Source organism: Lagenorhynchus albirostris, chromosome 1, assembly GCF_949774975.1.
Source record: "Lagenorhynchus albirostris chromosome 1, mLagAlb1.1, whole genome shotgun sequence".
In the NCBI taxonomy this organism is placed as follows: domain Eukaryota; kingdom Metazoa; phylum Chordata; class Mammalia; order Artiodactyla; family Delphinidae; genus Lagenorhynchus; species Lagenorhynchus albirostris.
In genome coordinates this window covers 130,274,981-130,302,737 of record NC_083095.1, presented here as the reverse complement: position 1 = coordinate 130,302,737, position 27,757 = coordinate 130,274,981, and the positions used below count along the sequence as shown (strand labels likewise).

The following is a 27,757-nucleotide window of genomic DNA, read 5'->3' as shown; positions in this document are numbered from 1 at the left end:
AGAGTCGCGGACCGGGAAAGGAGCTGTGCTCAGCAGCTCCTACACCTCTGTGTCTATGGCGCTGTGGCGCGGCTCCGCGTACGCCGGCTTCCTGGCGCTAGCGGTGGGCTGCGTTTTCCTGCTGGAGCCGCAGCTGCCGGGGTCGGCGCTGCGCTCGCTGTGGAGCTCGCTGCAGCTGGGGCCTGCGCCCGCGCCCCCAGGACCCGGCTCCCCTGAGGGTCGGTTGGCTGCTGCCTGGGACGCGCTCATCGTGCGGCCGGCCCGGCGTTGGCGCCGCGTGGCCGTAGGGTGAGTGCCTGCGGAGCCTGCCTCTCTGGACCTCTCCAGGAGGTGCGGGCGCTCCGGGCCTCCGAGGGCCGCCTTGGCGGAGGTCAGGCGGCTTGGGAGCTGGGAGGTAGAGCCGGCGCGGAAACGGCTTCCCAGAGGTCCCCGGGAGGCCCTTCGGCGCTGGTGTCCACGCTGCCTCCTTGGCGAGAAGCGTCGGACGTCTGGGACGAGCCCCGTTCGTCACTGCTGCAGGGACTCACCAGACTGCTTTTTCCTGTCGGCTGGCCCCTGCGCCCTTCTCGTCTCGGTAGGACCAGCCCCCTTCTCTCATCTCCATAGAACCAGCCTAATAGCCTCTTGCAAATCCCGCTCAGCCTGACTCCTTATAGTTCGAGCCTCCTTCATTCCAAGCCCTCCTTCTCTGGCGGCTGCTCTTTGGCAGTCAGCGATGGTTGGTCTTAGTACTTTGGCGGCACCCTCTTGCTTCTGAACTACTTGAAGGAGGGGTCGTGCCATTAGCTACCGAGTTTATTTCTTTACGCCTTGTTTCCGCTTCCTTAATGCCGTAGTCTGGAGACCACCATTCTACTGAAACTTCTCTCTCAAAGCTCACCGGAACCGAGTTGATTTTCACATTCAACTGCTTCTTTTAGCCTTCTCTGTCGACTGCTTGCAGCCTTCCACGCGTTAAGCACACCCTTCTCCTTGAAACTCTTTTCTTCCCCTGATTTCAGTGACATTGCATATTTAGGGTTCTCCCAAATCACAGTGCCTCCTTTCTTTGTATTCCCCTCCCGCGTGTAAGTAATTATTCCCTTTACACGAATTTTAGTTCTTGTCTCAGTTCGACTTTAATATCTTGCCCTCACCACAAAAACAGGCCTTCTACTGCTCTACTAGTTCCTGTGAGTATTGGGACCAGAAAGGTTAAGGTAAAGCAGAGTTATCCTGAAGATTCAATTAAATAATCCATGTTATTTAGCATGGTGTCTGCTTTAACGAGCAGACACCTAACGTTAGCTACTATTTTTTTATATCAGCATATTTATTGTTTCTTCAGATGTATCCTCTTTTACCTCTTCTTTCAAGTTCAAGCCCTTTCACCTGCATCCTTATCAGCTCATTAATTGTCCTCCCTGGTTTTGTGAGCCTTCGTTCAACAAATATTTGTCAACTACGTGGTATGTGTCAGGTCTGTGCTAGGTTCTGAGGATGCAGGGGTGAATGAGGCAAGGTCCCAGCCTCGTTTGTTGGAAACAAATATATTCGTTATTGTTATTCTGCTCGGGCTACCATAACAGGATACCACAGACTGGGTAGCTTAAACAACAAACATTTATTTTCTCACAGTGCTAGAGGCTGATAGCCCAAGGGCGAGTCCTCTCTTAAGGACTTGCAGGTGGCTGCTTTTTCGCTGTGTACTCATTAGACCTTTCCTCCATTCTTGAGCACTTCTGGTGTCTCTCCTTCTTTTTAAACAGACATTAGTCCTATTGGATAATGGCCTCGTTTAACCTCAGTTACCTCCTTAAATAGCTCCTACCTCCAAATACAGTCCGATCTGTGGTTAGGGCTTCAATATGAATGGGGGGCGGGGGGCGGTGAGGTGACAAAATGCTGTTTGTAATGATTAAGAAAAGTGCTTTGCTGAACTCGTGGTGGAAACAAGGTAGCCTTGTGTCCCAAAGAAGAATTACTGATTCTTCCCAGGATGAGGTTTCAGGAAAAGCTCCATCTGAGAAAGTGACAATCCATTTACTTTTGCTACATCACAAATCACCCCAAAACTTAGTAGCTTAAAACAGTGGTCATTTTATTCTCATTATTCTGAGGTTTGATTGGGTTCGGCTAGGCAATTCTCATTTGGGGTTTTGTGCGGTTTCAGGCAGATGATGGCTGGGACTGGGATCATCTCAAGGGTTGATTGTTGTTGTCGGCTACAACCTCAACTGGTTTCACCTGAACACCTACAGGTGGTTTCTCTATTTAGCTTTTTCACAGCAGGGTGACTGGGTTAGGGGAGGGAATTCTCCAAGAGGACCAGGCAGAAGCATTAATGCCTTTTTGTGACCTACTCTTAGAAGCACATAGTGTTGCTTCTGTCATAGTCTCAGGTCCAAATGGTTTTAAGGGGAGGGGACATAGAACACACCTGGATGGGGGGAATGTGAGCATCACATTGTAAAAAGAACATGTGGGATGGGACATCTTGCGGCCATCTTGGAAAACATATTCTGCTACAGTGACTTGCAAGGGCCAGGCCCTGGAGAAGAAATGGAATTTCTCCACAAGAAGATGGGGGAATAAGCCCACCTAGGCAGAGAGGACCAAATGTGAAAAGGTATTTGGCTTGTTTGTGAATAGCAAGTTGGCCCTGTATTTAGGGCAAGGACCTTATGGTAGAGGGATGTCAAGCGATGATGCTGAAAGGAGCCTTTTGTATCAGGGTAGGTGATGGGAAAGCCATAAAGGTTTATAAGCAAGTAAATGATGCTAAGTTCTTTGCAGAGACTAACCAGTGGAATGTGAAATTTGAGCTGTGGTTGTAACCTATTTGACTGCTTCACGCTATTTTTGTGGGTAACAGACATCCATTGTTACCAACATTTCTCGTTACCCAGATTTTCAGCCTAAAGATGAGAATGTACAAGGAGTAGGTGGGTGCAGTACTGGTACCAGAATCTCATTTGGCAGGTGCGTGTGTGTTGTAGTTTGATCTTTTAGGAGAATACACAACACACACACACACACACACACACACACACACACACACACACATACATATTCACTATCTTTCACATACTCAGTCAAAGCACACAATTTAATATGACTCATAAAAAAGGAAAGTCTTGAGACTCTGACGCTAGTTAAGAGTCCATAGAGCTTTTTCTTGTTTGGCAGTGGTTTTCAACAGGTGAGATTTGAGAAGAGGTTGGGTGTTGTACAGTAAATAGAGGCATCAAAAATGACAGGATCTTAATACTGGGGATCTTACAACAACCTTATGCAGGCAGATACAGAGATTGTCATCCAGCTTTCACAGGGAGTAAACTGGGGCTTGGAAATACTGATTTGCCCAAGATCACACAACTGTCGAATGCCCGAGGTGCAGCCTAAACCCATTCCTGGCTCCACATTCGTGCCATGTTGTTGCCACGAAGAGATTAAGAAAAAGGAACAAGTTTGTGGTGGAAGGTAAGCATTTTGATTTCAGAGGAGGGGAAATGTACATTCCTGTGGAATTTTAGAGGAAGCTGGGCCCTCAGCTGCTGACAGCCAGAGGCTGTAGTTGAGGAGCAGGGTTGTAGACCTTGGAGACTCCAGCACTTAGGCTGAGGCCAGAGACTGGACAACATCACCTAGGAAGAGAAAGAAGGGAAGGTAAATGGCAAGGGTGGGATTCGGGGAGGCACTGCCATCTATGTAAGGGGCAGGTGGGAAGGGACCAGGGAAATAAAGGATAGGAGAGGTTTCAAGAAGATGGTCAATGGCGAGCCCACTGCCACATCTTTCTAAAGCATGTGCTCCCTCCCCTGCTTCAGAATCGGGCCTTGGTCCTAAGGTTCATTGGGTGAATGATGAACCCCTCATCCTAGCATTCATTCTCCCTTACCTGGCTTCACCCTGACCTTTGAAACCTGTCTAGCTCTTCTCCCCTGTTGAAACTCTCCTAACTGGATCAGCATTCCTATTGTGTCCAGAAACAAGATTAATCCCTTTGTCTACATCTTTGCTTGTGTATGCTCCCTGTGGGTTTCAGTATCAGATAAATCTGGGTTTGAATTTAGGCTTCTCCAGTCATGGCCTTTGGAATGTTAGTTGACCCCCAGCCTCACTTTTCTCAGCTGCAAGCAGTGATGACTACTTCCCTATCTTAGAACGTTTTGCGGATTGGTGTGGTCTGTCTGAAAATACCTGCCTTCTTTCTCTGTCCAGAGCACCATCCAGGGTGTGGCCCAAGGACCACTATTCCTGCCTCTTGAATTTCTCTTCTCTACAGTTCTGTATCTTACAGCGATTATGATTAGTTCTCATAATATCTCAGGTAGAGTGTGAAAGCTAGAAAGAATCTTAGGAAATGATTTACAGACAGTAAAACAGAAGAGAGGTGATAAGGACCACCATCCTTGTCTTTAAGGAATTTACGATCCAGAAGAAACTGTCCCTCATTCCCACCCCACCCCCAAGTCTCTCATAATATGCCTGGCAGCCCTAGCTCCCAGCATCCTCTCTGCTAGCACAGCCACTTGTTCAGGCATTCAGCATCTGTTGCCTCACTTTATCTTCCAGTTGTTTCATCTGTGTCTTCTCAAAACTCACATTGTAATCTTTTATACATTTCTTATTGAGCTGTGAAATTCTGCCTAAGTGTCAAATGAGCATAATTTTGTCTTCTGGTTTTTTTACCTCCCCGCCGCCCTTTAATTTTCCCTGATAAGAAAGCACCTTAGGTAATGTGCTTGTTTACGTTTTAGTATACCGTTGAAGTGCAGAGAAAGGTTCTTGTTCTGGTTGAAGTATTATAAAATATAACTAGAAAGCACACCTAAAAGCACTTTGTTTACTATCTGGCACATAGTAGTGTTCAATGATTTTTTTGTTTTAAAAAGCTACCAAGTAAATTCTTTCCTCTCTAAGATTTTTTCCTTTAGTATTCATGACATGATTAGGTGGGGGATAGAAAATGTTCCTATGATAGTTACATTGTTTTAACTCAAAATTTGTTCAGTTGGGTTTTGTCTTTGCTGCAAAATGTGCTGAACATTGTTCCGTTCAGTTTTGTTTTTCTGTAAGTGCAGCTTCCTCCATTCTCATCTTTAAAGAATCAAACTCTAAAGTCTCAGCACAACTAGATATGGAGGTGGTGTTTACTGAAGTCGATTTTGAAGTCGTTATTTCCAAATATGGGTATATCCCTCAGTATCTGAACTTTTGCTGTCCAGCCTCAGGACCCCAATCCATTTGGACACATTTTCTAGGTAGGGCTGCTTGGTGGGAATGGGTGTCTCACGCTATCCAAACTCTCACTGTCTGAACATTGGTAGCCTACTGGAGTCTGAGAGCCAGGGATGCCTGTATTCCTGTTAAGATGCTACCCTTCAGACATCTAACGTTGCATCCAGTAGAAATAAAAGGACACTTCGTGTGAGGTGGGATTGAGACCAGTTTACAAGGTGTGTTGGTTCATTATTATGTAAGGCTGTGAAAGGATTAGGTTTTAAGTGTATCATTAAGAACCTTCCACATGCTGTCAATGTGTTTTATGTGCTGAAAAGTATACTCACTTTTAGATTATGCTTTTCCAGTTGACGAGAGTAATTATATGTGTGTTTGACTTTAAAGGAATAAGAACATTTGAGTATTTAAATGCAGTGTGGTAGGCAAAAACCTTTTCAAAAACTTGGGATTCATAGGGGAAGAATTAATAAAAGAATCTTTATGATGAGTATGCAGTCAGTTTTGCGTCATGAGGAGGGATGTGTTTCTTCCTTGCCCTTGTAAACCTTCCTTGAGTGATGTAAATAATATCTAGCCCACATGAGAACCTTTTAAAAATTGTTATTAAGTTCTAAAAGTAATGTATGCTTGTAAAAATTAGAAATATATCTGATGAAAAAAAATATATCTCCTCTCCCTTACCACCATCTCATTCCTCATCTTAGAGTTGGCCACCATTAATGATTTGATCAAGAGATTTTTAAAGGAGACTGAAAGGGAAACACTGTAGTTATATATCATACACTAAAATCCAATCCATTGGACCTTCTTTATTGATGAGTTTACCTTCTGGTTTCAAAGCTACTCGGAATTAACCTGGAAGCACAGCCTTGTCACCAGAAGCTGTTTCAGTTGGTCTTCTAGCCCCACTGGCAGGGATGGCAGAGGCGGGAATAAAGGTGCCTGTGGTGGGGCAGGAAGACCTCATTTAGCTACCCAAAGTGTTTGGAACTTCTCGTTTAAGGGATGACTTTTAGCAAAGAAACACTGAAAATGTAAGCCAGAACTCTTCCATGCACACATAGGAGGGGCCATGCCAGACAGCCTTATATGTACTTTATAATTTCTGTAGCACCAACCAAGTGATGTCACACTGGCTTCTTACCAGCCTTTAAAGTTCATGGATGGGTCCGGTGAACACCTGCGAAGTGATGAGTTGTTACAGGCTGCAGGTGCACTTAAGTCTTTAAGGCACCACTCAGCTCTAAGAATTTCAACTGGGAGTATTTAGACATTTAGGTATTTAGTGTATTTTACCACCATCCTAATATATCTTTCAGGGGAAGATGGATTTTGACCAAAACTTTTATTTTGCTTCCTCTGCAGCAAGCAGTGTTCCTAAGCATTTATTAACTTAATCTTCACAACAGCTCTTAGTTAAATACTCATATTACACCATTTTATAGATGAGGAAACTGAGACAAAGAGAAATTAAAGTGACTTGCCCACATCACACAGCCAGGGTGAATCCAGACAGTTTGGTTCTGCCACCATTTTCTCAGAAATGCTAAATTTGTGTTATCATGATACTTTGTTCTGAAATGCTGAGCACCTGTTTTCTCTCTTTGTAACTAGTGTAAAAGTTTGCCAAACTCTTGCCAAGAGTCCTGTGTTCTGATCCTAAGACATACATCCAGATAAAGTAATCCTCTTTCTGCCATATGCTGTTTACTTTCCAATTCAGGTTTCAAATCCACTTCATCTGTTTTTTTGTCTGAACACAGGCCTCTGAAACATTTCCCTGTTGTTAAATGCAAAGTAGTTGCCCCAGTGCTTCTGTTTCTTTCACACTGTCTCTTCCTTCCTTCCTTCCAGAGTCAATGCATGTGTGGATGTAGTGCTGTCAGGGGTGAAGCTCTTGCAGGCACTTGGCCTGAATCCTGGGAATGGAAAAGATCACACTGAGCTGCGTTCGAGGAATGATCTAAAAGAAGCCTTCATTCACTTCATGGGGAAGGGAGCAGCTGCTGAACGCTTCTTCAGTGATAAGGAAACTTTCCATAACATCGCCCAGATTGCATCAGAGTTCCCAGGAGCCCAGGTCTGTTTGCCAGTGGTGGTGGGGAAAGACACCTTGTTTGTATGGTTTCTAAAAGCAACCAAGCAGCTTTTTTCTCCAGTTTGCCCTAAGAGGGTAATTGTTAGGAATCCAATTCTACAGTGTTTTTCTCTTCTTTGAAAACTGTATCTGACCTTCCTTTAACTCTGCTGTTCCTAGTCAGTGCAATTCAGCCAACGTTTATGAAGCATATTTCCTAAAATTTTGGTTCTGGGTTATCCATTAAATTGCTCTTTTTTCGTGTTATTCAAGTTTAAGGTAGGAAAGATATCTACTCCAAACTTGTTTGGGTATTGCTTGGCTGATAACTTGCAGTAATCTTAATATGCCTGAATCCTTCCTAAGCAAAACAAGGCCAAACCCACAGAGAAAGAGTTCTAGCCTTTGCCTGGGAACGAGGGAGCTGGGTCCTTACCTCTGCTCTGCTGGTCCACAGCAAGTTTTCTCATCCTCAGCACTACTGACGTTTAGGGCTAGAGAATTTTTCCTTGTGGGGGTTGTCCTGCACATTGTAAGATGTTTAGCAGCATCTCTGGCCTCCACCCAGTAGATGACAGTTTCACTCCTCTTCTTCCCTAGTTGTGACAGTTAAAAATGTCTCCTGACATGGTCATATGTTTCCAGGGTCAGGGAGAGGAGGGATGCAGAATCACCCTGGTTGAGAACCACTGGTCTAGTTCGGTGGCTCTTCGACCTGAGTGTGCATCAGAATCACTTGGAGGGATATTGAAACACAGGTTCCTGGGCCACACTTCCAGAGTTCTGATTCAGTGCCTGTGGGGTGGACCCAAGAATTTACCCTTCCAGCTAGTTTCCTAGTTATGTTGATGCTGTTGTTCTGAACACCTTGTTCTGAGAACCATTGTTCTACAGGGTAGAGCCTCTCAGAGATAGAACTTAGAGCTCCCCAAGCCCACCTGGTGATCATAAACAAAGCCCTGGGGCCTGCATGGTCCAGACACTTCCTCAAGGCTCACACACCTGCTGCTACACCTGCCCTCACACCTCTTACTGGCCAGTTTTGGTTGTTTGTTTAAGCATCTCTCCACCCCACCACATCTAACCCCCAAATTTTCTTACCTAAAATCTTCCTTTGGCCCATCACCCCAGTCTGGGTGTACTTCTCACAGGGGGAGCTCTTAATGCCATTTTTGATTGGTACCTTTCATAGACCATTCTTTGTGACCACTTATTTTTATAACTATTAAGATTTTAAAGTTTTTTTCCCTTTGAAGCCACCCATTTGAACATTAGAAATGGGCATGAGCATTACCCAGCTGAGTTTCTAAAGGAAACAGCAAGCTATTAAAACTTCAGTTACAATCATTTTGACAGCTGAGTTTGGTAGTGAGAGTCTGATCTTTTTTTTTTTCCTTTCTGTCTGCGCAGCGCAGCTTGGGGGATCTCAGTGTTCCCCAACCAAATCCTAACCACTGGACCACCAGGGAACTCCTGAGATTCTTATCTTTTATGAAAGAATCTTGATAGTTCTAAAAAGATGGCAAGTCTACTGCTTAAAAGTCTTTAAGATTGTAGCATTTAAACCACCAATTTGCTTTCTATTCTAGTTTCTTCTGCCTTTTGTCTCATAATGCAAACATTTTTTTCTACAGAAATTTTATCTAGCTTTTACATCATCTAAATTATTTCTTAACATTGTAAAACCTAAAATGTGTTATTTGTCTTCCACTAGTGTGACACTTCATTTGGTGCCTTGTCAGACTCCCTTAAACTATAAGGCAGATTGACTGATAAACAGCAGTTAATGATAACTATTACATGAAAACTCTAAAATCCACTTCATGGAATCTTAATGTTTCACCCAAGATTTTTAGTAAATTCTTCTAGCCACCATAGTAAATAAAAAATAAGGTTAACATGTTAAAAGGCCAGATTTCAGCCTGTATATCACAGTTTTAAATTTATCTAGAGTAAGCCATTACTGTCCCACCCGAAACCAGTGATCGGTCAACACAAACCTTGGTTGGGCTGAAAGTGAGGTCTAGCATCCAGAGATGAGTTACTTATTCTGTGCCTCTGCATGGGACTGGGAACTAGGAAGGTGAGGTGCTAGCGTTCCTCCCAGGCAAGGCTGTTGATGAGGTTTCTCAACTAGAGCATCCGCCGTATTTCCTACTTGTCAGGTTTCCAAAACACATGAATCCGTCCTTAGCACAATGGAATACTAGGCTTGAATTATTTGCTCTTCTGCTCTAGGTCCTCAGCTGAGAGATGTGGTGTTTAGGAGAAAACATTGTCCTCTATTGGAGTCTGTTACCTTTAGAATTTACTCCCAGGAAAGCTCTTATGTTTCCTGATGCATCAGTGTGTTCTTCCTTTCTCAAAATCTAGCAGCAAACATTTACTGAGCACTTATTGTAAGAAGACAGTCCTTGCCCTGAAAGAGCTAGACATGTCCCCAGATGACATTAGCCCAAGTGGACAAGGGCTGTAATGGAGGTTTGTTCTGAGTATAGGGGTGGCGAGTAGCAAGGGATCTGTAATCCTGTCTGGAAGGGGGGTTGTGGAGGTGGAGGTGGCCATGGGAAAAGGGAGACAGAAGGCATTGCAGAAGAGATGATGCTGCCGCTGATACTTGAAAAGTGATCAGGGTCTTACCAATGAATGAGAATGGGGAGGCATCCTAGTCAAAGAAAGCAGCATGTGCCAAAGGCACAGAGACAGGGAGGAAGGCAGACTTGGAGAGCTGCAGGCATGGTACGGAAGGGAGGGCAGGAGATGGAAGTAGAAAGGAAAGCAGGGGACAGATAAAGAAAGGCCTGTGTGCCTCACTTAAGAGTTGGATTTTAAGACTGATTTGGAAAGATAGGTGCACCCCAATGTTTATAGCAGCATTATTTACAATGGCCAAGATAAGGAAGCAACCTTAGTGTCCATCAGTAGATGAACAGATGAAGATGTAGTGTGTGTGTGAGTGTGAGAGAGAGAGATGGAATATTACTCAGCCATAAAAAGAATGCAATTTTGCCATTTGCAGAAACATGAATGGACTTGGAGGGTATTATGCTAAATGAAATAAAGTCAGACAGAGAAAGACAAATACTGTATGATATCACTTATATGTGGAATCAAAAAATACAGCAAACTAGTGAATATAACAAAAAAGAAACAGACTCACAGATAAAGACAACAAACTAGTGGTTACCAGTGGGGAGAGGGAAATGGGGAAGGGGCAGTAAAGGGGTAAGGGATTAATAGGTACGAACTATTAGGTATAAAATAAGCTGCAAGGATATATTGTACAGCATGGGGAATATAGAAAATATTTTATAGTAACTGTAAATGGGGTATAACTTCCAAAAATTGTGAACCACTCTATTGTACACTTGTAATTTAAGTAATATTATATATCAACTATGCTTTGATAAAAAAAATTGAGTTGGATTTTAGTTCACTGTAGTATTTATTGATTGATTTTCAGGAGGAGACTGTCATAGTCATATACTCATTTTAGAAGGGTTACAGTGCTGAAGATGAGGTCTATCCATGCTTGTCATATTTCCTTTTGTTCCCTTATCTGTTCCGGTTGCCTGGAAGCTCAAGGCCAAATTTGATCTACAGTTAAGGCAATTATACTAATTTCCAAGTGTAGCAATATGTTTTTTCCACCTTTCCTTATAACTCATTGTCTATTAACCTATGGGGTTAATGTTTTTATTAACCTCATCTGTATGTACTTATGAAGTCACCGCAAATTTTTTTGGGAAAAAAATGGACTGTAAATTAATTCAATAAATCAAAACATTATTAAGCTTGAGTAACATAGTTAATGCTAAAATACTGTCTAATAACCTTGAACTGTCTTATAGCACTATGTAGGAGGAAATGCAGCTTTAATTGGACAGAAATTTGCAGCCAACTCAGATTTAAAGGTAAGTCAAATTCCCAGATTAAAACCTGTGTCCTTCACTAGTGTTTAAGTAATTTTAGGAGTAAGAATGAGTATCTTTCTGTTCCTTGATTCAACTTGTGCCAGACCCAGAGGCTCTTGTTAGGAATATAGTAGTGGAAGGAGAGGAGTGGTAGCTAATGCTTTCTGAGTGCTTACTGTGTGCCTGACGTTGTTTCTAGTGTTTGATGTGGATTACCTCATTTAATCCCTGCAACAACCTGTAAGGCTAGTTGGTACTCGTGCTGGTACTGCTGTTGTCTTGCTTTCCACATGAAGCTTGAGGCATAGGGAAGTTCATAGCTAATAAGAAATAAAACAAGGACTTCCCTGGTGGCACAGTGGTTAAGAATCTGCCTGCCAGTGCAGGGGACCTGGGTTCAATTCCTGGTCTGGGAAGATCCCACATGCCACGGAACAGCTAAGCCCGTGCGCCACAACTACTGAGCCCATGCCCCACAACTAGTGAAGCCCACACTCCTAGAGCCTGTGCTCTGCAACAAGAGAAGCCACCACGGTGAGAAGCCCGCGCACCGCAAAGAAGAGTAGCCCCCGCTCGCCACAACTGGAGAAAGCCCGTGTGCAGCAACAAAGACCCAACGCAGCCAAAAATAAATTAATTAATTTATTAATTAATTTATTTTTTAAAAAAAGAAAGAGGGCTTCCCTGGCGGCACAGTGGTTGAGAGTCCGCCTGCCGATGCAGGGGACATGGGTTCATGCCCCCGTCTGGGAGGATCCCACATGCTGCGGAGCGGCTGGGCCTGTGAGCCATGGCCGCTGGGCCTGCGCGTCCGGAGCCTGTGCTCCGCAACGGGAGAGGCCACAACAGTGAGAGACCCGTGTACAGCAAAAAAACAAACAAACAAAAAAAACGAAAGAAAGAAAAGAAATAGAACAGTTTTAACCTAGGACCCCAGAGTCCACGTTCTTGAGTACCTTATCATGTAATGGTTAAGAGCATGTGGGCTCTGGAGTCAGTGCCTGAGGCTGGGAATTGTACAATGATGAGAGAAGACTTAATTGGCTGTTCTGTGAGCCTGGATCCAGAGTGTTGAAAAATGAACGCCACTAGATAGGGACATGTCTTCAAGTCTTAGGCCATTTGGTTTAAGTAGAATTAAAAATTACTGCTATGTTCAAAATAACATCTGAGTAAGAAGCTCTTTTGCTACAAGTGGAATAGGTCTGAGGGGGAAAGACAGCAAGGAGGTTATTGCTGCTGTCTTGCTATAAAATGATTGAGGTTTGGATATGGTAGCCAGAAGAGGAGAAGCCTATCTAAAGCCTACTAAAATGGAATCACTTGGTGCTAGACCATACATGGGGACAAAGAAGATAGGTTTAACAAAGATGATTCTAGAGTAAGTGAACTTGAGAAGTGCAGAATAGATGTGGCTACTGACGGCAGAGAAAGGAAACCATAAACAGTTCTCAGGGGCACAGAATCAGAAGCCCAGAGATGGACCCAAAAATTCAGATAAATGTTCAACAGTTTAAGGGGAAAAAATTCATATGGAGCCACACTGTACACTGAGGGATGGATGTGCTTAGATGTGGAGAGCATATTAAAGTGTGAACGTTCACATTTTAATAAGAATTAAAGTTTCATAAAATATTAGGGTGTGGGAAATTTTTTTTAAAATAGTCATTATCTTTATAGATAGTAATTAACTCCCAAACAGAGAATATTAGAAATTACAGGGCTGACCTTCAGAAGTATTACCAGCTAATGGATGGAAGAGAAGGAAAGATCAGTCATAAACTAATTAGAGAGAACCCAGGCCCTTCCCATCAGAATCCTGGGCATTTGAATGGGTCCATAAAAGGCCACTCTCTTGACCCTGAGAAGTAATTCTGGCCCTGGAAGTCCTGGGTTACATTGACCTTTCAATATTGCCCTCGTCTGGGACCAGTATTTGCTGTTGGTCTCTGGAGAAGCTGGGCCTGAGACCAGTCTGACTGGAAAGCATTCTGATTTTTAAAAAAAGAAAAAAAAATGTCTGGCCTTGGTAGAAGATTGAGGAAAGAAAAGGGATATCTGTTACTCAGTCCTCACAACAACCTGATGAAGTTAAGGTATTATCACCGTTTTAAAGACAGGAGGTCCAGAGAGGTTAAGTAATGTAAGAGATTAAGTATTGTGCATAGGGTCACCTAGCTAGTAAATGATGGAGCCAGGATTCAAACACTAGGCTCTGCCATGACCTCACCACCTCATATTGCTCTCTCAGAGAGATTCCATTTAACTTGATGCAATGCTTCTCGACATGGACCAAGTGATCATCTGAGAACCACCGCAGATTAAGGATTAGGTATTTTCCAAAGGCAATAATAATCATTAACACTTTCATAGTTCTTACTGTATGCCAGGCACTGTCTTAAGTGCTTTACATTATATTAACTCTTTTGATCCTCACAGTGCCCCATAAGGGAAGTCTATTATTATCCCCATTTTGTAGATAGAAAAAATGAGGCATGGAGAAGTTAAAACTGTTCAAGGTCACATACCTAGGAAGGAGTAGAGCTGGGATTTGAACCCAAGTACTCTAGCTCCAGCGTCCATGCTCTTTACAACCAAGCTATGTTGTCTCAGAAATAGACCCTGGTGAATATAGTAAAGGTAAATTCAGTGGAATGGTGAAATAGAAGCCAGATTGCAGAAGAGAGCAGTGTCTTTATGGAATATATTTTGGAATTTAGCCAAGAATTAGAAGTAGATGTTAGATCTTGTCAAATGCTGCTGTGGTTTTTGTTTTTTAACTTTGGTATATGGTTATTACATTGATTTTCAAATGTTAGACTAACCATGTATCCCCAGAATAAACCTCACTTGCTTCTGATGTATTACCCTTTTTTTGGATTCAATTTACTAAAATTTTGTTTAAAATTTTTATATCAATTTCCCTGGGGGATATTGGTCTGTATTTTTCTTGTATATCTGTCTGGTTTTAGTATCAGAGTAATACTGACCTTATAGAATGAATTGGGAAGTATTTCAATTTTTTTAAAAAAGTGTTTGTGTAAAATTGGTATCATATCCTCCTTACATGTTTGTAGAGTTCACCAGCAAAGCCCTCTAGCCCTGAAGTTTTTGATACGGGAAGGTTTTTAACAATTTCGATTTAATAGATAAAGAGAAATTCTGATTTTTTATTTCTTGAGTGAGCTTTGGTAGTTTAATCTTTCAAGAAATTTGTCCGTTTCATCTAAGTTGTTGAATTTATTGGCATAAAGTTAGTCATAATGTTCCCTTATTCCTTTAAGGTCTGTAGAATCTGTAGTGATGTTCTCTCTGTCTTTCCTGATACTGGTAATTTATGTCTTTTTCTTTTTTTCTTTTCCTTGATACGTTTGGCTATAGGTTTGTCAATTTTGATCTTTTCAATAAACAATGAACTTTCAATTCTACTGATTTTTTTTTCTGTATTTTTCTCTTTTCTATTTCATTGGTTTCTGTTTGCTTTGAATTTAACTTTCTGGTTTATTAAGGTAGTAGCTGAGGTCACGGATTTGAGACCTTTGTTTTCTGGTACAGGGTGTTTAGTGCTATAAAATTCCCCTTAAGTACTATTTTAGCTGTATCCCACAGATTTTGATACTTTTTGTTTTTATTTTCATTCAGTTCAAATGCTTTCTGATTTCCCTTTGATTTCTTGAGATGAGGTATTTAATGGCCCATCTATGTACTACTTAGAAGTGTGTTATTTAGTTTCTAAATATTGGGAGGGTTTCCAGATATCTTTCTGTTATTGATTTCTATTTTAATTCCATTGTGATCAGAGAATATGCTTCTCTGATTCGTATTAAATTTATTGAGACTTTTTTATGACCCAGAATATAGTCTTATCTTGGTGAAGTTCAGTGTACACTTGAAAAGTACATATTTTTCTGTTTTGGAGTGGAGTGTTCTATATATAAATGTCAGTTAGGCCAAGTTGGTTGATAATGTTGTTCAAGTCTTCTATGTTCTTAATGATTTTCAGTCCACTTGATTTATCTAATACTATTGAGAGAGGGGTATTGACATCTTCAGCTATACTTATGGACTTGTCTATTTCCCTTGCAGTTCTATAACTTTTTGCTTCATGTATTTTTAAGCTGTTATTAGATGTATAACTCCTTAGAATTGTTACCTCCCTCCATGAATTGACCCTTTTATCATTACCAGGGATAAAGAAAATAATTTCATAATATTCTTTGCTGTGTAATCTATTTTGATTAAAATAGCCATTCCAGCTTTGAATCGTGTTATGATATATCTTTTCCATCCTTCTGCTTTTAACCTATTTGTGTCTTTATATTTAAAATGTGTTTCTTGTAGGCAATATATAGTTGGGGCTTGCTTTTTAATACACTTTGACATTCTCTGTCTTTTATTTGGGGAGTTTAGACCATTTACATTTAATATGATTATTGCTATATCAGATAGGTTTAAATCTGACACCTTGCTACTTGTTTTCTTTAGTGGTTGCTTTAGGGTTTATAATGTACATTTTTAGCTTATCACAGTCTGCTTTCAAGTGATATTATTAAACCACCAGATAGAATGTAAGAACTTTAAAATAGTATACTTCCATTTCTCCCCTCCAGTCTTTATACTATTATTGGCATATACTTTACTTCTAGATAGGCTATAAATCTCGTACTATGCTGTTAATATTTTTCTTCAAACAGTTGATTATCTTTTAAAGACATTTAAATAGTAAGAAAAAGATCTTATATACTTATCCAGAGTTACCATTCCTGGCATTCTTCATTCCTTTGTTTAGATCAATATTTCCATCTGGTATCATTTTCCTTCTGCCTAAAGGATTTCCTATTTCCTGTAGTGCAGATCTGCTGGTGATTAATTCTTTCAGATTTTGTATATCTGGAAACTCTTTTAGGCTAAATTGCAGCAGGATCTGTAGGGCTTACTCAGTTTTTTTCTGTTTCTTAGGGATCACTGTCCTTTGTTGCCCAGTGCCCAAATGTTTTGAAAACCATTATTTCATAAATTTTATCTGTTTTGTTGTTGTTTCAGGCAGGAGGGTAAATCTGGCCCTTGTTATCTCATCTTGGAAGCTGAAGTTCTAGCCAAGAATTAGAGAAAAGAAATAAAATTATAGGGGCAAGACTTTTCCGAATTGGCAAATAGCGAGCATGTGTCGAGAGGGAAATGTATTTTCACCCAGAAGCTGGGATTTCTTAGATGCATGAAAATGCCTCTGTACAAACAAGCAGTTAATTAGCAAGTAAAAATGCTTTTGGAAGCTTCTGGATGGGACATATCAAATCTGAAATGGTTACAATCATCTTTGAGGACTTTCCTTCGAATCCTGGTCCAGGCCCTCATGGTTCAGGGGCTTTGAGTCTGTTAACCTGGTCATGAGTGGGGCCAGAGCTGGCATGGCAGAAACAGCAGCAGGTGTGAAATGGCTTCTAGAAGGAAAAGCCAGGAAGAGGCCCAGGTTGGAGTTGAAGAAAAGGTTTTTAAAAAGTTGGAGAGCACCTCCCCCCATACTTTCAGAATCGAGGTGCTCTTTAATTTTTCTATTTGGAAGGCTATCTTGTTCACAAAGCAGCTAAGTATAGTAGGGAGGCTGATCCCACAAATTAGGTCCCCTGGTTGATTATTGTGGTCCTTTTCTATACTGTGTAAATTCAAACAGTTGTTTTCATCTGGCAGTTTTGAGCAGACAGCATCCTGTATCTATTTGCCTACACAGGATGTGAGTCAGTTAAGAAAAGAGAGAAAGTGAGGTACAGTGTGTCTTAGTCTGCTCAGGCTGCCCTGATGACAAAATGCCATAGACCGGGTTGCTTAAACAACAGAAATTTATTTTCTCACAGTTTTGGAGGCTGGAAAACCCAAGATCACAGTTCCAGCAGGGTTTGGTTTCTGATGAGAGCTCTCTTTCTGGCTTGCAGACAGCCACCTACTTGTGTGTCCTCACATGGCCTTTCTTTAACAGGTGTGGTGAACAGAGATCTCTCTCTCTCTCTCTCTCTCCCTTTTCTTATAAGGCCACCAATCCTGTTGAATTAGGAACCCACCCATATGACCTCATTTACTTCCTAAAAACCCTATCCAGATATCATCACATTGGCCATTAGACTTCGACATGGGAACTTGGGGTGGGGGTGGGGAGGCCACAAACATGCAGTCCCTAACAGGGTGCATGGGATTCAGCAGCAGCCTAGGTACCTGTGTAACATGTGTGACGTGGGTCTTTTATCAGCCTCTCATTTCTGGGTACATTGTGTCTATACCCCCCAGGCCCTGGTAGTAGCCCCTCTAGTCCGTACCTCCAAACCAAAAGCTTTCAGAATTGGATTTGGAATCCAGCGTTTTGTTGAAATGAATAGAAGTGCTGGATGTACCTTAATGAACAGATTCCATGGGACAAGGGGCAGATCTCCTGATAGATTTCGTATTGCTTGTCTCCAGGTTCTTCTTTGTGGTCCGGTTGGTCCAAAGCTGCATGAACTTCTTGATGACAATGTATTTGTTCCACCAGAGTCACTGCAGGAAGTGGATGAGTTCCACCTCATTTTAGAGTATCAGGCAGGTAAGAGGAAATGAGTAAGTACTGGTGTAAACCTGGCTAGAGGGCTGTGTGTTGTCAGATGGGGGTATCACTGTGCTAGAAATTCATCTTTGTAAATTGGCAGGATCCTGTTCTTGCCTTACCAAAAGCTTCCTGGCCCCTGGTTCTGCTGAGTTGGTACTGACCATTGTCTCAAGGGAGAGTGATGTAGAGTATTACAGCACTGAAGAAAATTCCCAGGTCTGCAAATGTAATTGATCTGAACCCAAGAGATATCAGGCTGTAGGAAAGCAAGCTTCTTGAATAAAAATGAAAATGTGTTAAACACATATATATAAAGTTTTTCTTTATCACTAAGAAGAAAGAAGGGCAGGTAGAATCTGCTGAGCTCTGTGCTGGGTTCTGTCCTAGGCCTTTCTGGCCAGCTGTTCCAAGCTGCTTAGGGTTAATACCAGGCCTCTGGCAAACTTCCTTTGAAGCATTTTATTTTCCCTTGGGCGTGTAAGTGGAAGTGTTTTGTATATAACAACACATATTATTTCCCATTACATAATGTTCCAATGTTTATAACTCCAAATCCACCCCATCCCACCCTACCTCCCCCCAGTAGATTTTATGTGTTATACAGACTACAGATCTGATTTCTGAGAGAATCCTAAATACCTGAACGTATTCTAATTTTGTTTATTTGATCCCGTGTATTTTCCCTGCTCAGAACTCTGACTCTTGAATTTCTGATTCAACACATTATTAATTCACGTTAAAGATTCAAGCATCTAAACAGACTAATTGGTACCTTAAAGCAGTACTTGCTTAATATGCATCAGTGAACTGCTTCCAAGTCAGACGATTAAGAGAACCTCACCTACTAGAGTAATTGACTTTAATATAAGATACAAAATATAGTGTATCTTAAAAATTATGCCTTCCGCCAAGTACAAAAAAAAATAATTGTTTCTTGTTTCTGGTTCTCTTTGGGGTGCTTACTAGAATGAGGGAGTTAGGAAGGGCAGGGTCAGAAAATTAAAGACAAGATGTTGGAGTGGGCAGTTCCCATTTGCACAGTTTTTGAGTTTCTCTCAGTGGGAAATCAGAATGATGGCTCTTACTGCCTGAAGGTAGTGGTATGGAGTGAGCTGCTCAAATGAAAGGCGTGAGCAAGTCTGTTGACTGGAAGGATCTAGAAGAGCTGAAGATATGCCTTTGAGGCGCTGCTGCTGCTGCCAGTTCCAGATTCATCTCACATCCGCTCTGTTGGCGCTCACATCATGAACTTGGGACCTTTCTGGTCCCTGTGCCTGTCATTTTCCCTGGTGACTACAGAGTAGAGAGACTAGTTTCTTCACCAAGACTTTGCTGTTGTATTTGACAGCTGTGCCTTGTATGTGGTTCAGAAGACAGCACAGCTTATCTTGAAAGGAGATTGTCTCCATCCTTGGGTTTACAAGCTTCCCATTTCAGTTTTTCTTTTCTATGCCTTATTTCTTAGTACAAAGCAGTGGCCTTCCACTCAACTTTATGTAAAGTTACATTTTCATTGGCCCCTGGAGGAAACCTAGTCTAGCAGCCCTCAGGTCAGCTCTCTTAACAGAAATCCATCCCCTGCTTCTCTCTAAATGAATAAATTCCCAGAGGGGATTTGTCAACTTCTTTTTCCTTCTCTCCTACCAGACCTTTCCAGAGAAGCTTATTTTCAGGCTTTGGGCTGGGGATCCAGTGAGTCACTGCATAGGTTTTGCTGACTTACTGACTGAAGGGCAAGATCATAAGTTGAGAGAAGGGATCACTTAAGGGAATAAATTCAAAGCTTAGTGAGAAAAGAGGGGCGTTGAATATTATTACGGGCTCACCCTGTCTGCGTTTCAGTCATTTTGCTTTTCGGGCCACTCCATCAGTCAGTCCTGCGTCCTGTGGAAACTGCCAGTGAACAGCTCTCCACATCCCTCCTTGTCTTTGCCTTGCGGAAGCCTGTTTATTTTTGCCTGTCTCACTTTTTCCCTGAGCAGATTAATTTGTTTTGAATGCCATGTGGCTCTTCTCTCCTAGGTTAAGTTAGATAGTGCTTATTCACAGTTTCACTCTGAGTGGCAGTTCCAGGTCTCTACTCGTGGAGAACACTCATGTTGTGTGTTTTTCCCATTGTACAGTGTCTTGTTAGTTGGGGAAGTATTCGTTTAGAATTCATACCCGCATCTTTTGTGTCATGGACATTGGAGTCATCGTTCTGTTCTCTTCCTCGTGTGTTCTTTTGCTGATTCAGTCATGTGGCTATATGCTGGGTGCAATATGAAGCAGTAGAAATATGATAGAAGAAGACACGGGCCCTACCCTCAGTCCACATTTCCCTACAGGAGGTGGAGTCTTGAATAAATGATTGCACAGTTATGTGCCAAGTCCTATAATAAGGCCCAGTGGTGGCCCAGGGAAGGAGGTACTGTAATCGAGTCTGCTTGGAGGTGGCAGAGTTCGGAAAGGCTTCCTAGGGGAGGCCGTCCCTGCGTTGGGTCTTCAGAAATGAAGCAGAGTTGGAATGCTGCTGTCAGCCGTGTGGATCACCATTGGGTATTTTCTTTAGACAAATAATAAGGCATGGGCCAGGAGTTAAGAAAGGAACGTGGTGTTTTAACAAGTATAACCATTGCATCAGGTTTTAGGAAATAGGTGATGTTTTCTTTCCTGTTACACAAATGACCCACATGTGAAATGTTTTCAGAGGAATGGATTCGGTAAAAGTGAACTCAGAGCAAAGGAAGGATAGGTTTTCCCCGCCTTGACACCCGCTCTAGAGTAAGCCCCTCCCCTCCCCCCACGCACACTCTGCAGGGAGGCGGGGCTGCTGCTGTTGGCAGAGGAAGCAGGAAGCAGGGCCCTGACCCTGGGGGGGCACATCAGCTGGCAGCATGAGGAGACCCTCTGCTGGGGTGGCTGCCGTGGGGAAAAACTTTCTGAAGGAATAGCCAGTAAATGATAAAACCAATGAAAGACTAGGCTTCAGCATATGGGCTTTGATTTTGTAAATGGGACCGGTCCTTTGCGTGGAGGGAGAGCTGTGTAACCCTAGGTCATAAATCCTTGCCCCCCAGTCTCGGGCGGTGCGCCAGGCTGGGAATGACTGCTCCTCCTGGTGCTCGGGGGACATGGCCTCCAAGGCACCGCCTCAGGCTGAGTTTTGAGATTTTCAGGACTTCAAGGAGAGGAATGTGGGATGCGTGTGGGATGGCACCGAGTGAACTTGGAGAGGCCTCTCTGCCCCCCCTCCCCTAGGACTCGGGCACTGGCGCCCTCCCCTCAAGTGCTTGGCAGCTGGGGGCTCTCAGCTGGTAGTTCCCCACCTGACTGCACATCCGGGTCTCCAGGGGTGGGGCCCTGCCCCCTGCACATTAAAAAGTAGGTTCCGCTGGAGATGCTTCCTCCTGGCCGCGGTGCTGAGAGGCACCCCTGTAGCTGCACACAGATTCCCAGCTCCTACCCCGCCCAAGACCCCACCGGGGAGGGTCTGGCCTCCCTCTGCTTGAATCAGATTAGGGAACGCTGAGTGGGCACTCTGTGCAGGGGACTGTGACTGGGCTGTGGGAATCAGAGACATACAGTGTTGAGGGGGGATGGGGCACAAACCTGCGAAAAGTGAAGTAATGATACAAGTTTGAATACTAGTTAACATAGTAGAAGAGAGGACTCAAAGCAAAGTGATGAATCACCAAACCACGTAAAGGAGAATCTCTGGATCCTCAAAGCAGTGAGAGTACACCTCAGGCTGGAGCAGTTGGCAACCCTTTCAGGAGGTAGTAACACTTGAACTTAGTCTTCTATTCATTATTCATTATTCCAAAGCAGCTCGCTCACGGGAGGCTAGAGCAGCCAGATACTCTTAGCTTCTGGATCCAGTGCCCAGGAACCACCAGTGGGCGGCAGGGAGGAGGAGGTACAGTCATTCCAGCCTCCTTAGGTCCCAGCTAAATGACAGGTGCTGGGGCGTTACTGTGAGGTGGAAGGTGCTTTGGGAAAGGCAGCATGTCCTACGTTCGGAGACCCGCATGGTGCCCACTGTGCACCAGTGTTTGGAAGTTGTGCTCTGCGACTGGGAGGGACACGGGCATCCTGCGTTTGGACAGGAGAGCTTCCCTGGGACTCGAGGGGAGCTACTTGCCAGCTCCTTGACAAAGGCACACAGCACCCGTGCTGTGTTTCTGTGTTTTTGTGGGGCTGGGGTTGGGGTTTTGGGTTTGTTTCTTTCTGACCACCATCTTCCTGGCTGTGGCACCATGCTTCCCTTAGGCCATGGCAGCCGGGGTCCACTCAGCCAGAGGCCAGCCTGCCCAGAGCCAAGGCTCCAGTGAGGCCCCCGCCAGCCCCCGCACAGCTAGGAGACTTAAAGCCTCTTCCTTTTCTTCCCATTGTGTTGACTGGGCTTTTCTAGGGGAGGAGTGGGGCCAGTTAAAAGCTCCCCATGCCAACCGATTCATCTTCTCCCACGACCTCTCCAACGGGGCCATGAATATGCTGGAGGTGTTTGTGTCTAGCCTGGAGGAGTTTCAGCCAGACCTGGTGGTCCTCTCTGGATTGCACATGATGGAGGGACAAAGCAAGGAGTTCCAGAGGAAGAGACTCTTGGAGGTAATAGCACTGTTATGGGATTTCACAGATCGCAGCTAGCGTTTTCCTTCAGATCCCTGCCTCTCTCAGCCCCTGCAGCTTGCGCTGCCTTGCCCTGGGTCCTGGCCTCCCGGGACGTGTCGTGGCAGCCGAGAAGCCTGTCTGCCACTCCAGCGAGGCTCCTCATGGGGTTCTCTCAGGCACGGGCAGCATCTTGAGTAGGACAGATCAGAACATCGTCTTGCCTGAGCCTCTGCTTCCTGTGCTAAGCTGAACGTGGCTGCAGACTGCAGTGTCTGTAGTTTGTGTCCTTCGTGTTTTCTGTATCATCTCATTCACATCAGCTGTGCTGCAGATTCACACAGCAGTTGAAGCTGACTGCTCAGTTTAGGTCCCCAGGAAGAGGCTGGCTGCATGAACGTTTAGGGGCGGTTCCTTGTGCTCTCTGAGTCCTTAACCCCAGTGCCTCTCTGCAGAGCCTGGTTTTCCCTGTTGGGAAAAGCCTCCCTTGTCCACAGTGTCTGTGGCCGCCCACGTGGCCGGGAGCTTTCATGAGGATGCACTGCCTCTCGGGACCTGTTCCTTCCCTCTTGCCTGACTTCCTTCTGTTTCTGATGGCAGTGCTCTCCTCTCGTCTCTGCAGGTCATGACCGCCATTTCTGACATCCCCACGGGTATTCCAGTTCACCTGGAGCTGGCCAGCATGACCAACAGGGAGCTCATGAGCAGCATTGTGCATCAGGTAACCCACGGGCAGCACGGGGGGTCACTGAGGTGTGGGTGTTGTCTCACTCAGACCTGGGTCCGTGAGATCCAAGTCCAGGAGTCAGGACTGTGCTGGAACAGGATCTCCTACTAGATTAGGAATATGGCGGTGTTACTGATGGGCTCTTGGGGCATGTTTCTCCTTCTGGAATGGGGAAGTTAGAAGTGAATGCCTTTTGCAGCAGAACTCAAAGGAGAAAACTGAAAGCCCAACTTGGGTGCTTTCAGTTGAACTTCAAGAAGTTCAGAGAAAGGAAGTTTGGGGGGGCGCTTCACTCCCTCACCGTCAGGCCCTGAGGTGTTCAGCCTTTCAGCAGTAGCAATGATCAGATAAATCCAAGAGTGCGGTGCTTAAGAGCACAGACTTTGGAAACCGGGTTGGAATGCCAGCTTTGCCACTCGCTAGCTTTGTGAACTTAGGCAGGTTAGTTAACCTTTCATTTATTGTTATTTAACCTCTTTAATGGGTAATATATTCATGTGGTTCAAAACTCAAAAAATATTAAAATATATTCATGAAGTCTCGCTTCCTCCTGCCCCCTGTATCCACTGTTAGTAACCTCTTTACTAGTTTCACCTGCTCCCTCCAGAGTTATTGTGTACGTATATAAGTAAATATGGGAATATAGCCTTATTTTTTCATCCTTTTTACCCCCAAAGATAGCATAGCATACTGCATACACTGTTGTACACTTTGCTTTTTTTCACTGGATGCGTTTTGGAGCTCTCCTCTTTGTCATCACTTGGTTAGAAGAAGCGTGTGGTACATCCAGTGTCTTTAACTCCAACCAAAGCTGGGCATTTGGCTGTCTGCCCTTTGCTGTCCCATACAGCGCTTCAGCAAGTAACTTTGTACATGAGTTTATTTTGCCCATGAGCAGGTACATGCGTATGATAAGTTCTCAGAAGTAGAATTGCTAGATTGGGGCACAAAAAGCATTTGTAAGTTTGATATTGCAGAATTCTCGTCCATGAGCACTGTACCAGTTTACTTCCACTAGAATTCTCTACAAGTGCTTGTTTCCTCATATCCTTGCCACTGGAATGTGATTAAGAACATGCTTTCTTACCAATCTGACAGGTAAAAAGTGGTATTTCAGAATAATTTTTTTTAATAGACTACTTTTAGGGCAGTGTTAGGTTCACAGCACAGGTGAGCAGAATGTAGAGCCCATGTAGCCCCTGCCCTCCACACCCAGAGCCTCCCCTATCACCATCCCCTGCCCCAGAGTGGGGCGTTTGCAACAGTCAGTGAGCCTACATTCACATGTCAACATCACGCAAAGTCCATCGTTTACATTAGGGTTCACTCCTGGTGTTTTTCAGTATCTTTTTTTTTTTCTTTTTTACTTTTTGGCCACAACTTGCGGCATGTGGGGTCTTAGGTTCCCTGACCAGGGATCGAACCTGCACCCCCTGCAGTGGAAACGCGGAGTCTTAACCGCTGGACTGCCAGGGAAGTCCCATTCGGTATAATTTTTATTCTCATATTTCTCTTTTTGAGGTTATATTTTCACTTCTTTAAAAAGCCATTTTTATTTCATTTTCTGTGTAACTGTCTACTTAACCTTTCTAAGCCTCGGTCCCCTTATCTGTAAGATGGAGGCCATCCCTCCTGCCCTCAGAGCATTACAGTAAGAAGTGAATGAAATAGAGCCAGTAGCTCAGTGTGTAACAGAACATGCAGTAAACGGAAGTGGTGTTACATTAGCAAAGGGACAGGCCCTTGGTTTTTTTTTTTTTTTTGCCACACCGTGCCAGCTTGCAGGATCTTAGTTCCCCAACCAGGGATTGAACCCACGCCCTCGGCAGTGAAAGTGCGGGGTCCTAAACACTGGACTGCCAGGGGATTCCCAGGCCCTTGATTTTTAAAAAAATATATGCGCGTGCAGACACACCCCTGCATACCCACAGGGCTCATCTCTCTTGCACAAACATTCACCTTATTCAGGTCCCTGGCTCTAAGGAAGGAAGTGCTAAGTAAGAAAGATAGCAAGGTGGACATAGTGGTACCCCTCAAGATAGAAAACCATGGCTCTTGTTTGGTGCCCTTTCACACACAGTGTTATCACTAAATTCAGTCTTCCTAACCCACACCTGCCTAGAAAGCTTAGATCAGACGTGAAGCCACTCTCCTTGCTTCTTGGTGGTGTGTGCGAGGAACCCTTACAACCCTGCCTGTGGGCTTCTCCACTGTACTGGTGTGACACCTGCTGACATTCAGGAACTGAGAGTCAGGCCCCGTCGGTGGTGAGAGCCTCTGCTGTGTGTGCAGAGGCAGAAACTGGGCACCGTGGAAAGCAGTACAGAGCGTACCCCTCTGCCTTTGTATTCCAGCATATAAACAGAAGACTGGCTCTAATACAGAGTTACTGCAACTTTCCAGTTGACCGCAAGTGATGATGAGCGTGGAGATAGAGGTGTAATAGCCAAAATAGGGACCTTGATCTGTCACTTCCCCCCACAGACTTCAGGAGCAGGGAGTCTTGTGGTAAAGAAGAAAGATGCCGGCCCTGCCTGCCTTCCCTGACGTTAGTCGTCAGCTGTGTCCTAGGATACTTGGGAGCTAGATGTCCATCAGAAAAAGACCCGCATTTTGTTTTTGTTAGCAGGTCTTTTCTGCCGTGACTTCCCTTGGGCTGAATGAACAGGAGCTGTTATTTCTCAGCCAGTCGGCATCTGGACCTCACTCTTCCCTCTCTTCCTGGACCGGTGTTCCTGATGTGGGCATGGTCAGCGACATCCTCTTTTGGATCTTGAAGGAACATGGGAAGAGTGAAAGCAGAGCCTCAGACCTCACCAGGATCCACTTCCACACGCTGGCCTACCACATCCTGGCAACTGTGGACGGACACTGGGCCAACCAGCTGGCGGCCGTGGCTGCAGGAGCTCGTGTGGCCGGGACACAGGCCTGCGCGACAGAAACCATAGACACCCGCCGAGTGTCTCTGAAGGCGCCCCGTGAGTTCATGACCTCCCGTTCGGCGGATGGCTCCAGGGTCATGTTAAACCCAAATGAGCCAGTGGTCGAATGGCACAGGGAGGGAGTGTCCTTCCACTTCACACCAGTGTTGGTGTGTAAAGATCCTGTTCGAACTGTGGGCCTCGGAGATGCCATTTCAGCCGAAGGACTCTTCTATTCAGAAGTACACCCTCACTAGTAGGAAGATTGTTGTGGGTCATTTTTCTGAAGGAGGAAAACTAGCCAACCTAAGAATGACAGGAATTAAGTGGTTTGGGAAACGGGATTGAGAGTGTCAAAACCGTTTCTAGATCTAGTTGGAAGACAGCCAAAGAAACAACAGCAGATTAAACTGTACCAGATACATTCCAGCCAGTTGACGATTACACAGAAACATTTCAGGTTTTAATCAAAATTCAGCTATTTACTAACAAGACTGGATTTTTCTTCTTGTTTTTTGTTGGTTTTTTTTTTATGTTGTGTGTTACAGGGGTGAAAACTTGATTCCCAGATCCCCTCTTCACGTGTTTTAGGCCTGACTTCTTTACCCTCGAGAGCATGTCGGTTTGGAGAAAGCACTCCTCCTTGCCAACCTTGGGAGTGCGTGCTCCCTCACCCGCTCCCATGTCTCTGGTAAAGTGCAGTGTGAGTTCTCGCGTTCTCTCAGCTCAGCGCTCATGGCAGGATCATGATTTCCATTCAGTGTTCTAATGAAAAAATTTAATGAGCACACCTTCTCAGTCTTCTGCTCTCAAACTTAGGACAGAGCCACAAGTAAGGACAAAACAGGCCCTCCTGTGCGTCAGAGACACAGCAGAGGCTGGGAGCCTCGTGGTTCCCTTGAGGGAGCCGGTCACTCTGCAGCTGAGGAGCCTGCCTGGCCTGCAGGGTGGGGCTGTGAGCTGAAGGGCTGCGCCTTCCTGCCCTGGCTCCTTAACTGTAGGCTGGCTGGTCAGAGGCTCCTGTGCCTGGGCCCAACCTCATCGCCCAGCTCTGGACGTGCTTTCTGCAGTAGAAGACTGATCCATGCTCTTTCTGATCCTTGAAGGCATCTTACAACTGGAATACGCTTCTGGGTGTATAACAGATCATGTGTGTTTTACATTGACACATCACATCCATTAAAGAGTTTGACCTCATAAGGGTCCCAGGATCATGAATAAGTTTGTCATGTTATGTATTTATTTTTTATAAATCAAGGAGACTTCAGCGTGCTTTTAAATATTAAAAACAATTTACGTTTCAGGAATGTGAAGTCTGTTTGTGATTGATTTCATTTCTACCACGACTCTGGAGCCATAAATCATTTTGATCTTGACTTGTGACTTACATATTCCTCTGCTCTTGAGGTGTTTGATTATCTTGTCTTCCCCATCACTAGGTTAGGCAGCCCCTCACACTGAGTCTGAGCTGTAGGTCTGTCTTCTGGTTTAAAGTGACAGAAGAGGGACTTCCCTGGCAGGCCAGTGGTTAAGACTCCATGCTTCCAATGCAGGGGCACAGGTTTGATCCCTGGTCTGGGAACTAAGGTCCCACATGCTGTGCGGTGCAGCCAAGAAAATTAAAAAAATAAAGTGACAGAAGATACTAGTATCAAGTACTCGAGCCAGTATGACCCAGCAGTTGGAAAGAGTGTGGTGAGCCTTCTCAGTACGTTCAAAGAGCAGTAT

General features: G+C 44.2%; 1 protein-coding gene across 4 annotated transcripts; it reads left to right on the top strand.

The window, feature by feature from the left end:
- ADPGK (ADP dependent glucokinase) lies at positions 1-27,336 on the top strand. 4 transcript variants are annotated; one of them, XM_060153506.1, is made up of 7 exons: positions 1-288; positions 7,081-7,306; positions 11,155-11,217; positions 17,668-17,788; positions 22,185-22,381; positions 23,004-23,102; positions 25,738-27,336. In XM_060153506.1, exons 1-7 carry the CDS (start codon positions 56-58, stop codon positions 26,284-26,286), a joined length of 1,488 nt encoding a protein of 495 aa, XP_060009489.1. In that variant the 5' UTR covers positions 1-55; the 3' UTR covers positions 26,287-27,336. The 4 variants fall into 4 exon arrangements, with proteins under 4 accessions (XP_060009489.1, XP_060009481.1, XP_060009494.1 ...); XM_060153498.1 differs by having other exon boundaries at positions 25,735-27,336; XM_060153511.1 differs by lacking the exon at positions 1-288 and adding an exon at positions 422-574 and having other exon boundaries at positions 25,735-27,336.
- The last annotated feature ends 421 nt before the right edge of the window (positions 27,337-27,757 follow it).